This window comes from Xenopus laevis, chromosome 5S, assembly GCF_017654675.1.
Source record: "Xenopus laevis strain J_2021 chromosome 5S, Xenopus_laevis_v10.1, whole genome shotgun sequence".
NCBI lineage: Eukaryota > Metazoa > Chordata > Amphibia > Anura > Pipidae > Xenopus > Xenopus laevis.
Genome location: NC_054380.1, coordinates 90,630,558 through 90,647,554, shown reverse-complemented (window position 1 = coordinate 90,647,554; position 16,997 = coordinate 90,630,558). Strand labels below are relative to the sequence as shown.

At 39.1% G+C, this 16,997-nt stretch overlaps 1 protein-coding gene across 1 annotated transcript; it reads right to left on the bottom strand.

Moving 5' to 3' along the window:
* Positions 1-6,041: 6,041 nt before the first annotated feature.
* LOC108718060 (protein kinase C delta type-like) lies at positions 6,042-16,278 on the bottom strand. Its single transcript, XM_018265634.2, has 9 exons — positions 15,540-16,278; positions 12,993-13,099; positions 12,536-12,697; positions 11,668-11,759; positions 11,431-11,493; positions 10,016-10,154; positions 8,819-8,995; positions 8,259-8,387; positions 6,042-7,787 (listed from the first exon to the last, which is right to left on the bottom strand). Exons 1-9 carry the CDS (start codon positions 15,754-15,756, stop codon positions 7,653-7,655), a joined length of 1,221 nt encoding a protein of 406 aa, XP_018121123.2. The 5' UTR covers positions 15,757-16,278; the 3' UTR covers positions 6,042-7,652.
* Positions 16,279-16,997: the final 719 nt, after the last annotated feature.

Genomic DNA, 16,997 nt, shown 5'->3' with positions numbered 1-16,997 from the left:
TGTGTGAATGTCAGTGTAAAGCTAAAATAAGTGTGCGTTTGTCTGTGTCGGGGGCACTAACCTGGGGTGGCAGGCTCAACGATCGTCAGGATGGCTGGAGGAAGAGAAGGCAACGTCTTCTTGGATCCGGTAAATGGGTGGAGCTTGCTGGAGCAGGAAGTGTGGGCAGCAGCAGAACACGTCCATTGCATGTGTCTGCTGCTGCCTTTGGGGCCCCTGGGCAATTACGTCTCACGGGCCACTTGTTCTCCCACCTTGTTGCCCAGGGGCTGGGGAGTAAGAAGGAATGGAGCGATTGGTTTTAAAAGCCGTTCCTCCGTTCCCAAACCCTTTAATGCTGCAGAATGTAGAATCTACGTTCTGTGGCATTTCTAGTGACTTTACCACAGAACGTTGATTCTACATTCTGTGGTTAAAGGGTAAGGCATTTTTTGGTAGCTTAAGGCACAACATGTATCAATGTCCTAAATATATTGATAATGGGTTGAGTGCAGAGGACCTTTTGTATTTGTCTGTGTGTATTTTGTGGTCACAGCCTCATTATACCCCTGCTTTTTAAAAATCAGTGGTGAGCACAACTTTCACTTAAGACCATGGGGGGAGGGCTGAGGAATGAGCCACGAGGGAGTAGATTGCAACAGCAAACGTGGCCAGCACAGAAGTGTGACTGCAGTCTCTTTGGGTAAGTGAGTATAATAAGAGAAGGGTTTGCATACTTCTTCATTAGGAGCCATTTGACTATGAAACAAGCAATTGAGTTTATAGTTGTAATTAACCTTCCCAAACTAAAACATCACCCTCTGCCTGTGCCTGCACCACTACTAGAGCTCCCAGCACCACTAATGTGTAAAGGATCAAATGAATGTCTTCTCTGAATAATGCAGGTTTTTTCTTTCACATGTGTGTCCATCTCATGCTAGTGATGTTTATTGGCTTCAACCCAGTTACTTATGTCTCTGCAATGAGAGGGCACTGTTTCAGCCTGTGTAAATATACACAGAATGGGTTTCAGCACAAATGTATGTTTTCACTTCAAAATCTTCTCTGCTCTGTGTGTGTGTATGCACCCAGGCCAACACTGTGCCTGTCAATGAAGAGGCAAAAATGAGTGGCTTCCAGCAGATCAGTTGTTTCTCACTATTCTGAGACTGTTTGGGCTCTTACTGACGAGTGGTTGTAGCTGCGCTCCCCTGCGTTCCATTTTTCTGTGTTCAGCCGCAGGGGAGCGCAGGAATAGATGCATTAAGTTCTTTTTAATGAGGCTGTACTCACACAGGCGCGTGTAGGCGCCGAACGCAGGTTGAGACGCAACATGCTGCACTTTTTCTGCCCCATTGAAAAGAACTTAATGCGTCTATTCCTGCGCTCCCCTGCAGCTGAATGCAGGAAAAACGAAACGCAGGGGAGCGCAGCTTCAACCACTCGTCAGCAAGAGCCCTTAGTGCAATTGTGTGAGTCAATGCAAGTGTGTACCAGGCTATTTCGAATTTTAGCTGATCAATAGTTCTCCCTTTCAAGTTTAACAACTCCATTCCTAGATTTGTGTATTTGCCATGAAAATATTTGTAGACATTTTGCTTGTGATGCCTTTAGCTACTTGCCCCACCCTGAATTTTCTGTAGACACCCATGACTAAAAATTGACTTAAAAAATTTGCATTATTTGGATAAAATGGAGTCTTTCCATAATTCAGAGCTATCTGAATAATGGGTTTCCGGATAACGTATCCCATAACTGTGCTGAATTTTTCACCCCAGATAACACTTCTCCATAGAATTTATGCATTGGTGATGTCACTCATTAAATTTAATATCAATGATGCTTCTTCCCATCTGAGATAAGTTTATGATGCAGCACCCGACCACTGTAATGTGTTATTTTATATCTCCAACACACAGCTTAAAAAGGGTATTTCCTTAGGGATTCCACTGTAATAATCAGAACTGCTCACTGTGTTATATGACCCTAGGGATAATATCTAACATGCTGTTCAATTGTTACTTATGGTTTCTGTTTGTAGTTAGAAACACCCAATTAGACTGGAGGAACTTTGGAGCAGGGGTACCCTTTCTATATTTTCTTGTCGCAACATTAGTATTGATTTCCTAGGAATTGTATTTACTCCATTATTTGCACTTGCATGTCTTGCCAAGTTGCTAAATAAGTTAATAAGCATGGCAGCATATATTTGTGCTAAAGTGTATAAATAATAATTACCAGGAATTGATTATAATTGACTGATATTTTTAATATAATTGATTAATTATATTATAATAAATGTATAATGTATAAAAAAAAATAGAAATTATAATAAATTACTGACTGGTCTATGATTTTTTTTTTTGCAATAATACCTGTACATTTTTGTGAATGGAGCACTTCTACAGATTCCTAAAGCATTAAGAGGGATATTACCTTCTAATACAGAATTGATGGTTTGAATTTGTGGTATCAGTGAAACATTCTCAGCAGGCAAATAATCCCGTGTTACTAAATTTGCAGCATGTAAACTTCTGGCATTTTAAAACTAGATTTACTGTATGTTTTGCACATGTGTAGCCCACCCGTGGGTATGATGTAAAGTATAGCTTGTAGTGTGTGAACCCCAGTGCCAGTAACCCTTGCTGCCCTAGCAATTCCCAGTAACTCCTAGTACCTTACACCTGGTAGTAAAGAATCAAAACCACAGAGCTTTCTTTCAGCAATGAACATGTTTATTAATGTTGGATAACATAATAAATGCATTTAACAGTCACTTATTTTACATTGATCAATTTAATATCTGATATTCTTTAAAAAAAAGACAAAGGGACATTGTGAAATACCACACTTCTAGTCGAGGACTTCCTCCTGGGAATGATTCTCTAATCTCGGGGATCCTTTATTTGAGGTCTTGGCACCCTATCTGGTACTCAACTCACCCACTAAAGGTCCCGATACTAGCGGGTTAATACTGCAGGGTCCTAATCACTTTGCTTCTCCTCATGGTGAAAGTCTGCTCACTATCTTCCCAAAACCTCCCTCCTAGAGCGACTATAAACTGACTATCACTAGCTAAGCTTACCTATAATTTAACACAAACTGGAGCCCTGGACCCGTATCCACCTCCCAGTGACATGAGGTCCCAGGAAAGACACACTGGAAGCAAAATGGGGTTTATTTAAATTTAAATTATAGTTTAGTAATCTTAAAGTATGAAGATCCAGAAAAAAAACAGGTACTGTGGATTCTGGATAACAGGTCCCATACCAGTATCTTTATTTAAAGTATTTGCCTCACATCCATTTTCTTTATCTTGAGCTGTCACTAAAGAACAGTTTTATGGGGCTGCAGCACATTTTCTTCCTTTGTGTTATAGACTGGCCAATAGGAGAAGGGTAGTGGTGGTCTATAATTTATACGCCTATACTGAGCTACAGACATCCACATGGGACATCATTGTAAGTTTAATGCCAACTGCTTTCTTCCATAACGTCACTGAATACCATATATAAGGCCAACGTGTCAGATTCATTTCCATTTTCACACCCTTATTTCCTATTCCATGTAATTAATGGAAGTGTATTGCTGCATATACCTTAGTCAGGCTGAAAAGAAAGTAGGTCAAATATATGTTCAGTAATCTTTAATATACCAGAATACTGTATTAAAAACATAACTAATAATACAGTTAGAAATTTAGTATTGGCCAATTTGTTTTGATTGCATAAAGTAAAGGAGGGACACAATAATGCATAGCACTAAAATAATTTTTTATAGGTTTTCGTATTTGTGGTTTCTGAGTTATTTAGCTTTTTATTCAGATGCACTTCAGTGTACAAATTCAGCAATGTGGTTGCTAGGGGGCCAAATTACCATCGCAATCATGCATTGATTTAAATATGATATGAATAGGAGATCTGAATAGAAATATGAGCAATAAAAATGTAGCAATAACAAATTTGCAGTTTTACAGAACATTTGATGTTTTAGATGGGATCAGTGACCCCTATTTGAATGCTGGAAAGAGTTAGGAAAAGAATGTAGCACACCCATGGATGGGCCTGACAATAGTGTAGAGAGTGTGATTATAGTGGGCGTTGCTGCCAGTGCCTCCCGGACACCCTTGTGGTATGGGCAACTCCCAGCAGTGTGTGTGTGCCCCTTTAAACACCTTGCCCTCGGTTTTGTCCTGTGAGTTTCCTGGTGTTCTGATTAACCAGAATGAAGAAACAGCAGTCAAGAGGGTTACTTCAGACCAAAAACTTTTTTATTGAAGAAATAGCAGTGAATCTTGGTTACAACAATCAGGCAATAAAATCTTCAGCAGCATTCAATGCAGACAGTGGAAACCCTCCACACTTACTACCCTTAATAGTAGTAAACTCAGATCAGTCTCTCTTAGTATGGTACAGCCTATCTTAGTGAATCCTCCCCAGCACTAGGGATCCCACGGGGTATCTTGCTCCTTGGCACTTTCCCTGATCCTGAGCTCACCCACCCGTGTCCCTGTCTGGCAGCTTGATCACTGCAAGGGTACTAACCCCAAGTACTCTCCCTGGTGGAACCAGAAAGCTGCTCACTAAATACACTGCCTCTAACTTTCACCCCTAGAGCGACTATTTCCCAAACATCTGACGCTAAATAAACCTAACCAGGGCCTGTCACCTACTCAGACCCAGTCCTGTACCCACTTCCCCACAAGGTGGGATCCAGGAAGGGAGCCGTGAGTACACGTATGTTCTCCCACCTACTGCCACCTACTGGGCAACAATAACCTAGATCAAATTATCATAGACACTGGAAAGGAGACAATAGCTGCCTGGGTAGATATATATGGGAAAACTGCCTGAGCAAAATCAATTAACCCTTATGGTCTCTACAAGAAGGCACATAATTGAAAAACTAAAAAAAAGAAAAATTAAGGACCAATTGAAAAGTTGCATAGAATTGTCCATTCTATATAACTAAAAGTTTACTTACAGGTGAACTACCCATTTAAGCCCCAGTACAGAAGAAAAGCATGAATCATTTTAAGGTGTCTAACTTGCTCAGTTCTTTGATAGTCTGGGAGTGATGGCAATGAATTCAAGACATGGGAAAACACTAAAGAATACAGGAGCAAAAGCAGTAAAACATTGTTATGGTAGAAATCATACCACAAAATACTACAGAGTTTGTAAAGTAGGTATTCACTGTAATTTTTACTATTACTAAAACGGTTAAAATATGGCTGCTTAACAGCCATTACTATTTACACAGTTTCAGGCCTGCCCAGTTTTTTCATCTGTTACTATTAAAGACTAATAACATCTACACTAGAATCAGTTGGTGCCCCTTTAAGACACTGGGTACATTTGCATCTGGGCAGTAACCCGTGGCAACCGATCCGTGTGCAGCTTTTTCCAAGCAGCTGCAGGTTGACCACTGAGAGCAATCATTTGATTGGTTGCCATGGGTTATAGCCCAGGAGCAAAATTACCCAGTGTTTTTTTAATTACCTGCTGTCTTCAGTTTATCCCCCCTTGCAAGTAGATAATGCCTTACTCTTCACCATCTAGCTAAGGCAAGTGGATCTGAATGGATTGAAATTCAAGTTACCCTGTACACTGTCACGGGGATGAGAGGTTTGGGGGGGGGGGCAGCAGGTTTGAAGTGTAATAGGCAGTTTATATCCTAATCTGCTGCTGTGTTACTATGCAACAGGACAGCCTGGAGCTGAATTTTTAACCACAGAGCTACAATGACAGAAGGGACACAATATATCATTTAATACCATAATAACATAGAAAGTTAAGTTGAAAAAAGACACGTCCATCAAGTTCAACCTTTTAACTTTTTTTAACCTGCCTAACTGCCAGTTGATCCAGAGGAAGGCAAAAAACCCATCTGAAGCCTCTCCAATTTGCCTCAGTAGGGGAAAAATTCCTTCCTGACTCCAAAATGGCAACCGGACTAGTCCCTGGATCAACTTGTACTATGAGCTATCTCCCATAACCCTGTATTCCCTTACTTGCTAAAAAGCCATCCAACCCCTTCTTAAAGCTTTCTAATGTATCAGTCAGTACAACTGATTCAAGGAGAAAACTCCACATCTTCACAGCTCTATCTGTAAAAAACCCCTTCCGAATATTCAAACAAAAACAATGCGTAATGTATAGTTAATTAGAGCTGATAATATTCCATTATCTGAAAATAGGTATCTAGTTGCATAATAATATATTTCATTTTAATTTCTTTAAGTAAGGTTACTGTGTAACAGAAAGTAAGTATGACCACTAGATCACTAATTATTGCTTTACAACCCTTAAGCCGAAGAGATAATAGAGGAAATAAATGGATAATGTTGTCATATTCATGTCAATTTTGTATTCAGCAACTCATTGGGTTGCAGGGTTGTGATACAAGGGAACAAAATAAAATGTCTAGAATGGTATGAGATGCCACATGCCAAATTGTACTCTTATGTGGTTTTGCCAAAGAATATCTGGCATATTAACTTACCGACTCCCATATATCGTCTTAATGATTATGAAGTTGATCCAAAATGCAAAACGTAGGAAAATCATTGTGGCCATACTTTTGAAATACCTGTGATTGGACTTAAATAAATACACTTTCTGACAATATTACAGTCTCACAATTGGTTAAATTAGCACATGTTTATACTCAGGGCTGGAACTAGGTGTAGGCAGAAGAGGCAGGTGCCTAGGGCACAAAGGTAGAGGGGCGCCAGGCATGTACCTCTTCTGACGCCTTTCCCTAGTTCAGACCGTTGTGTCCAGGAGCTTTGGCAGCAGTTTCTTCAGTATCCGAGTGTGCGATCTTCCGCGCATGCCCACTCATGATATTTCTGTGCTTCTACGCATGCGCACTCACGCTTCCGCTTTTCTGCGCAGGCGCACTCGTGATATCTCGCCACTTGCACTCTTCTGCACATGCACAACGTGGTCGGCCGGGTTGCTTAGGGCACCCAACCGACTTGGCCTGGCACTGTTTATACTCATGTGAGCAGTAACGCCACGCCAAGGCTTCAACCATGTTACTGGCCATTCACACACCATTCACTCCGGGCATAACAGGCCTTGCCTCCTATAACATATCTAATACTTAACATTAACATTAGAACAATAGTAGAATAATAATAACAGTATAACTATGGAGGCTGATAAAGACATGTCTGTGAAGCACAACCCTTTGCACATTCCAACTGATCCAGAGGAAAGAAAAAACCCATCTGAAGCGGGGGCCAATTTGCTACAGAAGGGGAAAAAAACCCTTCCTGATCTGGATCAGTTGTCTGCGCATTAAAACAGGGCATGGGCTTCACAGACAGACAGCAGAGCCTGATGGAATTTGGTTCCTATAAGAGGAGCCATCTCTGCCTGTCCTGTTACATCCTTAGCCTTTCATATCTCACATTCTCTCACACAATCACGCACCATTCGCTCTAAATAAATATAAATATACTTACCTCTTCCTGATGTTACTGGGTGAGGTCTAGATGGTGTTTCCCAGGTGGCACTGGATCAGATGGTATGACCAGGCATTGCAGAGTATGATGGTGTCTCAATGCAGCAGGTGGAGATCTTCTTGTTCCAAAGTCTATGGATGATGGTTACTGATGTTTCATATTTCATGCTGATGGAATTGCATGACTGAGCCTTAGAAACTTAATCCTGCAAAGTAGAATCTATGAAGGAAAGGCCTGGAATGTTCATTGTGTCCCCTGATGCGTTGTTGTTCTTCTGGGACTCCAGGAACGATAGAGCCTTTCCTTCGTATGGCTTCATCTGCTCCCTTGATGACTGTATAAAAGGGAGAAAAACACTCGTTAGTCTTAATGATATTAAATATCCAGTAAAGGTATTTGAACTATCAGCCAGTCCAACAGAAGGTTATACACTTCCTAATGTACTGCATTCGATACAGGTATTTCAAAGAGAGCTGTGAGCTTCCTAACTGATCCCTATGTGCCACCTGTATAGTCCGTTAATCCTGGGGTCACTGAGACTCTTGACTCTAAAATAGAGCTGCCGAGCTGAAACACTGGTAATATAAGTGTAAAACTCTAAACACCTCAGAAATCACTAGAAAATGAATGTAAATGGCAAAATTGTTTTGAAAAGCATGCCAAGTAAATTTAGATAAAGTTATGTTTTGTAATTTAGCTCACCTTTGATTTCTCTACTTGAGTTGCTTGTTTCATCATATATATTACATATCTATTTCTATTTTCTCTTTAATAAGTGTAAATATTTCAGCAGCCATGTACTTACTGTTTCAAGGTCGAAAGGGGATGGTACTGGCGGCCATTCCAGCTCCTCCCAGTCAATGGCTGAAAAGAATGGGTGCTGTCTGATGTTGCCATATACACCAAGACGCCGGTCAGGATTCCTCTCCAGTAGCTAAAGAAACACAAACTTTTATTTGAATATTGCAGATATGGGTCTGTGTAATGAACCCGCCAGTAATAATCTCAAATAGCAAAGAGCCTAGTCACACTATTAACTACTGTATGTGGACTCTGTTAAAGAAGTAAAGGGTATGGTCACTGTTTTTAAAAATGTATTTATTAAATTCAATCATTTCACTTGGTTTTTCATTTGTATTTACTTTGAATTATTAGCAATTCTATTCTGCCAAACACAGACCAACTCTGAATGTTCAATTATTTAAACTACTTACGTTATTAGGCCCTCTCCTTCTGATCTTCTGTTTGGACTCATAGACTAATAGGATGACTAGGCTCTAGCAACCAGGTAGCAGAACAATAAGTGTAACTATTTCTTTATTTCAAACAATATTCCAAAATTCAAACAAAATATAAAATTCCCACCTTTCGCAGCAGATCTTTGAGATCCTTACTCAGCCAGGAAGGGATGTTGGGTTCGTCGCTGAAGTCCTCATCATCGCTGTCATCTGGGAATGGGATCTCTCCGGTGGCCATTTCACAGATGATGACTCCACATGCCCACCAGTCCACCGCCGCATTGTAACCCTTGTTTGAGAGGATCTTTAATAGAAAAAAAAAATACCATTTTGAGCTTTCTACAGTTGGGGTAAATCATTGTATGGTTTCTGTTATAATACAGGTATGGGACCCGTTATCCAGAATGCTTGGGACCTGGGGTTTTCCCCTGCATAATGGATGTTTCCGTAATTTGGAACTTCATACCTAAAGTCTACTAGAGAATTGTGTAAATATGAAAAAAACACAATAGGCTGGTTTTGCTTTCAATAAGGATTAATTATTAGTTTTGCTCAAGTTCAAGGTGCTGTTGTATTATTAAAGAGAGAAAGGAAATAATTTTTAAAAACTGTTTTATTTGGATAAAATGGAGTCTATGGGATATGGCCTTCCCTTTATTTGGAGCTTTCTGGATAACTGGTTTCCGGATAACAGATCCTATACCTGTACCCATAAGTAGATTATAGAATATAAGGACTGCTACAAAACACTGAATATGGTAAATAAATGAAATTGAAATGGGTAGCACTAAGTAGGGATTAAAAGTTATTATTATAGCATTGGGTTTTAGGACTTTTCAATCCAAAACAAGGTTTCCTGGTGAATGTCCAGTAGTAATGGGGCATTTCTGATTTATAAATCCTTGCAGTTAGTATCTTCCTAAGGGAAACTGCCACACAATGAAACTAGAGGAGCAGGTCCTTTTTTCTTATAATTATCAGTATTCATGGAGGGTGGGAGAGTTTAACTATAAAGTTGAGGGTATGTATCACAACCTGACATTGCTCTGGGTACAAACTACAGTTAAGGCTTAATGCAGCATAGAAGGAATTTACAGTTAAGTCAGTGACTCTCCTGACACTGTCAAATATTAACAAGGGGTGATTTATGTAGATTCAGGCATCGTTATAACTTTCAGAAGAATTTTTGAGTAGCCATAGAGTGTATGGGATTCAGTGAGTAATGACAGGCCAGTTGGTATATGTAGCTGGGCCCAGAGCAACAGGTAAACAAACAGGAATGTACTTGCAGGATTATTCTGTAGAAAATACTTCAATTTCTTACCTCCGGAGCCATGTAGTCGAGTGTTCCAGCCTGGCCAGTGATGGTTCTACTGCCAAAAATGTTCTGCTTGGCCATGCCAAAATCTGCTATTTTTATATGACCCTCATGGTCCAATAGAATATTGTCTGGTTTGAGATCCCTGTAATAAAAAGATAGTCCAAATTATGAAAAGTAGGAGAAAGTTGCATGTTATGTTGATTTTACAAATAACAAGATAGGTGAAATCACAATCAGGCTAACACACAGGTCTCAGGGAAGCAGAATATAATAGAAAACAGAGTGTTGGCTTTTTTGAAGGCACAAAGTGGTTTGGAGGGATATTCACACCAGTTCATGTGGACTACAGGTTTGTCAACCAAACTTCCCAGTTCACTTACCTCTATTGACTAGGGAAAGAACACCAGCTAAAAGAGTTGTAAGGATGAGTTAAGGGCAGACAATGTTCATATAGTGTGATAATGTTTGCCAGAGGGTATTGATATATGTCTGGTTATTGTAATGAGTGTAGTGAGTGATGTAGGTATGTACATGTATCTATATGTCTTCTGAGCCTGTCTTTGCTCTCCCAACTCACAGTATTATAAGTGTATTACCTTGTTTCACTATCCAGAATTCTAAGGATCAGAATTTAGCTGGATGAAGTTTTTTGACTGAATTTAGAATGTTAAATTAAATCTATTTTAAACGAGATTGGGTGGGAACGTTAAAATATCTGCCTTTCTGTATTAATGTACCACTAGCAGTGCTAGGTATATAAATGTTAAAAATGATATGCACAAAGTACAGGTATGTCATCCGTTATCCAGAAAGCTCAGAATTTAAGGAAGGCCATCTCCCATAGACTCCATTTTTAAAAAAAAAAATATATATATTTTTCTCTGTTATAATAAAATAGTAAAGGTATGGGATCTGTTATCCAGAATGCTCAGGACCTGGGGATCTTTCTGTAATTTGGATCTTCATAGGCTACTGGAAAATCATTTAATAAACAAAATACGTTGGTGTTGCCACCAATAAGGATTAACTATATCTTAGTTTGGATCAAGTACAAGGTACGGTTTTATTAAAACTGAGAAAAATATTTGGATTATTTGGATAAAATGGAGTCTAAGGAAGAGAGCCTTCCCATAATTCAGAGCTTTCTGGATTAAGGGTTTCCACAGATCCCACACCTGTACCTTGTACTTTATCCTAAAATATAATTAATTCAGATATAATGCATTCTGGATAACAGGTCCCCTGTACTTGTGAATACTGGTACTTCTAAATTAGCACCTGCTTGAGGTTTGCACAGATTTTTTTGTATTTGGACTCCTGTAGCGCATAAGTAAAAAGTCATCATTTGCTCAACATTTAGAAAATAAAAACAATAATTCAGAACAAGAAGAGGGGTGAAATAGAAGACTTATACTCACCTATGAACGATGCCGTTGTCATGAAGGAACTGGAGACCACAAACTATTTCTGCAGAATATAACCTTTTTAAGGGAAAAAAACATTTTTATTAATTATCTTTTTATTCAGCCCCCATCCCGTGAAAGTCTGTATATAAACCCAGTGCCTGGTTGCTGGGATACGTGAGGCCCTCCCCTCCATGTAACCTCTGAACGTAGAATGTTCCCATTTACCACATTCCTCCATGTGCCACTTACTCGACTCTGGTCATGTCCAGTGGGCCGTGACTCTCCAGCTGATCCCTCAGGCTTCCCCCGCTGACATATTCCATGATGAGGAAGGCATGCCGCTGGGTACACAGACAAAAGAAAAGAGATTAAAATATGTCCAGTTTGAAGGTGTGTGGGTAGTGGAAGGCAAGCAGGGCTAATGTAATGTGTGTAAGGGCAGTATTATGTCTTCACTAAATGTAAATAAGTATTTTATGATACTATATTATACTATAGGGAGTCCGTGAGTTACATACACCCGACACATACAACTTACAGTAATATACTGTGGTAGCATTTATCTTTAACAAACCACCTTTACCAATCCCCTCTGGTATGTGTTGTCTGCAAAGCACAGAAAGGTAAAAATACATACGGTGTCAGACTAGGACGCCAGGGGCCCACAAAGAAAACTTATACCGGACCTACTCTCAGTACTATTATTCTTCCTCTCCTCACTCAACCTCTATTTTCCTACTCTCTTTAGTTATACATACTATAATCTATTATTCCATCTATTTCTGCTCATAGAAACAGGGAATGGCCATTAAATAGGTTAAATGTAGCAGCACAAGGGCCCACTAACACTTGGGCCCACCGGGAGTTTCCCTGGTATCTCAGTGGGCCAGTCCGACACTATATACATATGCACAGAAAGGTTAAAAAAGTTAAGACAAACATCTTTCTTGTTGCATTAAATAATTAAATGGATATGTTTAAACTTACACACAAATTCAACTTAAGAACAAAACTACAGCCCCTATCTCATACGTAACCCAGGACTGCCTGTATATGATACTATATATTATGTCAGATACAGACAAATAAATATACAAAGTTCTTGGCAGATTTGTACCTGTGTTTGAAAAGCGGCAAATCCTTGGCACAGGTATGGGCTTCCGCTTGTCAGCTTCAGTATATTTGCCTCGGTCTGGATGTTACTGCTACTCCCGGGCTTTTTCTTTAAGATTTTAACTGCCACCTTTGATCTCCTGTCTTTTAATGAAGCCAACATAACCTGAGAAAGGCAAAGAGAATAATGTAAATACATAGATAAGTCTCTTTTGAGGACATTGCGGATGTAATAAATGGACATGATTTAAGGGTTCAAGGAATGATTAATGCTCAAAATATACTGGTGTATATTAACAGTTCTAAGATAGAAGAAAACAGTTATAATTTTCTTAAATCCTTTTAAAGAATATCAGGACTTAATTCTATTTAAATATATTTTCTTGTGGTTCCAATAATGTCCATACCATAATTACCATATTAATAAACAACTTCTTCCTTTTCTGAAGCCTGTCACTCACCTTGCCAAATCCTCCTCCACCAATCACGGAATGGAAGGTGTAGTTTGAAATATGCAGCAGGTTCGGCCCTTCAGGATCAGCACGGGGTCTCTTCTGGGCACTTTCACCTAGATCATACAATGGATATGTTAATTATCATATATTTAAGAATGTAAGTTTGGAGAAAAAATGCCCAAGATGCCTGTGATATTAAGCCACCACTCATTACTAAAAACCTTCTGTAAATAAAGTAAAGAACTTGATTAAATATGATGTATTGTAAGCCTAGCTATACTATCAGCCAACCTTTAGTATGTTATAGAATGACCAGTTCTAAGCAACTTTTCAATTGATTCTTATTTTGCATTCATATTCCAGTATCTTATTCAAATGAGTGCATGGTTGCTAGGGTAATTTGGACCACAGCAACCAGATTGCTGAAATAGCAAACTGAATAAAAAGCGAAATAACTCAAAAGCCAATTACAAATTATCTCAGAATACCACTCTTTACGTGATACTAAAAATTAACTCAAAGGTGAACAACCCCTTTAAGACAAACAAGTGAGACAAGCCCATCCATAACACTGTGATGAAGTGATACATATTGACATAATGCCCTGATCCCATCCCAGTCCCCATTTATAAGATCAGTTTAAGGCCTGTGGCACATGGGACATATTATTTAATGACATGTTTAATAAAGGGGTTGTTTATCTTTGAGTTAACCTGGAGTATCATGTAGACAGTGATATTCTGAGACAATTTCCATTGGTTTTCATTTTTTATTATTTATGTTTTTTGAGTTATTTAGCAGCTCTCCAGTTTAATCTGGTTGTTAGGCTCCAAACTACCCTAGCAACCATGCATTGATTTGAATAAGATACTAGAACAGGAATAGCAGAGGGCCTAAATAAAAAGATTATAATTAATAAGCAGCTATTTACATGGGGGTCAGTGACTTCCATTTGAATGCTAGAAAGCGACATCCATGGAATTTATTTTACTCCAAATTATTCAAAACCTTTTTAAGGAACCCTGTTGTTTTACAGATGGAACTTTCCAAATGTTTAGGGGTGCAGAATGGGGTTCATATGATGCACATGATTTTTGCTAACTGAACCTCATTTACACAGAATCAAAGCAAAGGTCTATCAGGTAACAACCTGTGTTACCCATCAGCATCTCTGCAAGTAGGGAGGACTGTAGAGTGATCACATGCTTTATCTAAGTTTCCCTAATGCGGGTATGGCACCCGTTATCCAGAGACCCTTTTACAAATGATTTCCCTTTAATAATAAAACAGTACCTTGATCCCAGCTAAGATAGTATTACTCCTTAATGGATGCAAAACAATCCTATTTGGTTTAATTCATGTTTAAATTATTTTGTAGTACATATGGTATCAAGATCCAAATTTCAGAAAGACCCCTTATCCTGAAAAACCCCAGGGCCCGAGCATAATAATAATGTCCCAAGGATAATAGGTAGAGAGCTAGATAAGAAATATAGTGACAATCTTTTAATATGTATTTGTAGACAGATATCTACTTGATGCATATCATTTTCATGCTTCGCTATTACAATTCCAGATCCTGCAGCTAATTAGCAGATGATTTACATACATTGTGCAGAGCAGCCATGCAGTGTGCATTTGTGTTCAGTGGCAGATAAAATGTAAGGGGATAAAGGTCACTATTGGAGATCTAGGTAAAACAATTGAGGTAAATTCTGTGCTATGGTGCAGGGCACTGCAGACTATAGAATATGGGTGCACTATATGAAGGCACATTAGGCATTTTTTGCTGTGAAAAATTATACAGAAGAAAATATAAGCTACAGTTGGATTCTGGGCTATGGGCTGAGGAGTTTCAGGGGGAGTGTCAGTTATGGCAGTTACACTGGAGCTTTTATGGTGGGGAAATAATATTAAGTCACTCATATCTGCAGCAACAAGTCAAATCAACTGGACTTGCTGTGTTTTTCTTGAAGACATTTCACTAGTCATATATACCATGACTTGGATGAATGGGAATCTTCACAAACATATTGCAACTCATTTTAGGGAGAAAACCCTTGAACTTTTAGAAAGCCAGTCAGATGACTGCTGAAACATCTTCAAGAAAAACACAGCAAGTCCAGTACATTTGACTTATTTCTACAGATATACCATGACCTGGATAATGAGAATCTTTACAAAATACATGGATGACAAATATATTTGCACAATGTTGGCTTTTTTTGTGAGCTATTGGGAATGTCCTGCAGGCTGGCAACACCCCTGTCCATAAATGGTTCATCTCAGCTGAAAATGGGTTGCTTTGCAATAGGCTTTCAACAGCATATACTGTAAAATGCAATAGAAATATATTTGCACCTATCAAGATGAACCAAGGTGGATACAGGTCAGTTAATAAAATTAGGGGCCATATAAAAACACAAGCAGGTCCCCAGATATAACAAACTGACACCCTGTGTGTTTTGGGCTCTGGGTCCCAGACCAAAATCAAAAAATATCCTGGGACAAACAATCAAAAATATGTATATTTTTTAAATTTTCTCTCCTTACCTTCTGGGCTGTTTTCCCTGGACCTTTTTTCCTTCTTCTTGGGACGCTCTTCAGAATAATGGTCGCTGTCTCTTCTTCCAGTCTTCCCCTCTGATTTCTCTTCATGGTGTTTCTTCTTTCCCTTCTTCTTCCCTGGTCCTTTCTCTTCTTTACTCTCTCTCTTCCTTTTAGTGTCCATAGTCACTGCTGGTCCTAAATCAACTCGCTCCTTCTCCATTTTAACCAAAAAAATGCACTCTGTCGTCTCTCCTACCTCTCCGTCGTCTCTCCTACCTCCTATCTCTCTGTCGCCTCTCTCCTCTCTCACCAACGACTTTCCAACTGTCAACCAGTGTAGCCCTATGGCAGGTGCCACTTGAGTGACATCATTAATGACATCATCGCATGCGGCATGTTACAGGTACTACAGTCTTTTTTTCAACCTCAGCTATTATCTTAGAAGCATTTTGATCACTTTTTGTGCGCTTATATAGTTCCTAATTTGTGTGGTGCTGCCATTAACTTAGCACAGCATAACATATCAGCCCTGTTATATTAGTTAATTATAAAGGTGAGCGATATCATTCTACCCTTAGGTTATAAATACTCTCTTCTTTTCTTACTATTCTAAATTGATACATTTAATTTATAGATTTCTTCTTTGTCCAGGATGAGCAGAATCCAAGTTTCATTACAGGCAGCTGTTAGAATTGATACAATAGTTGCTAATATTCCACAGATGCTGCTGAGAAATGTAACAACTAATGGAGCAAATTGTAACAGTTCAGAATCTGCGCCTGGATCACTGAGCTGCTAGACTGACAAACTTTAAACAGCAGAAAATAAAAAATTGAAAGCAATTGAAACCAAATGGTTTATTGGTGAACAATCTGAGAACAACTGAACTAAAAAGTTGAAGGTGAACAACCACGTTAAAGATTCCCTTTATTACCTTAAAATCTTGGACGACTTCGGGAAATTGAGCAACTTCCCAACCTCCTATTTTAAGAGTATAAGGGCCATGCTCAGCAAGTTTATATGGTTAGGTAAGAAGCCAAGAATAAGCTGGAAAATACTAAATAGACCACGGAAGAAAGGGGGGGGACGGGTCTCCCAAATATAGAACAGTATCACCAAGCGGCAATACTAAACCGTATATTAGACTGGTCCCACCACATGGGTGGAAATAGAACAGCTGACCACTAAGACACACTTAATACACCTGCCGTGGATTGACAAAGTACATTGGAGGATAACCCAGAAAGACCACTCTTTAGTATTGTGTACTCTTAAGGTCTGGGACACACACCAATTAACTAAACACCCATCACCCATAGTGCCCCTACTTAATCCAGCAATCCCGGTAAGCCTACATCCCAGGAATTCCATAATATTAAACCTTTCACACCAGCAGAACATTTTAAATATTCACAAATTTATCCATTTCACTAACACGGTTCTTCAACATCTCTCTCAGGT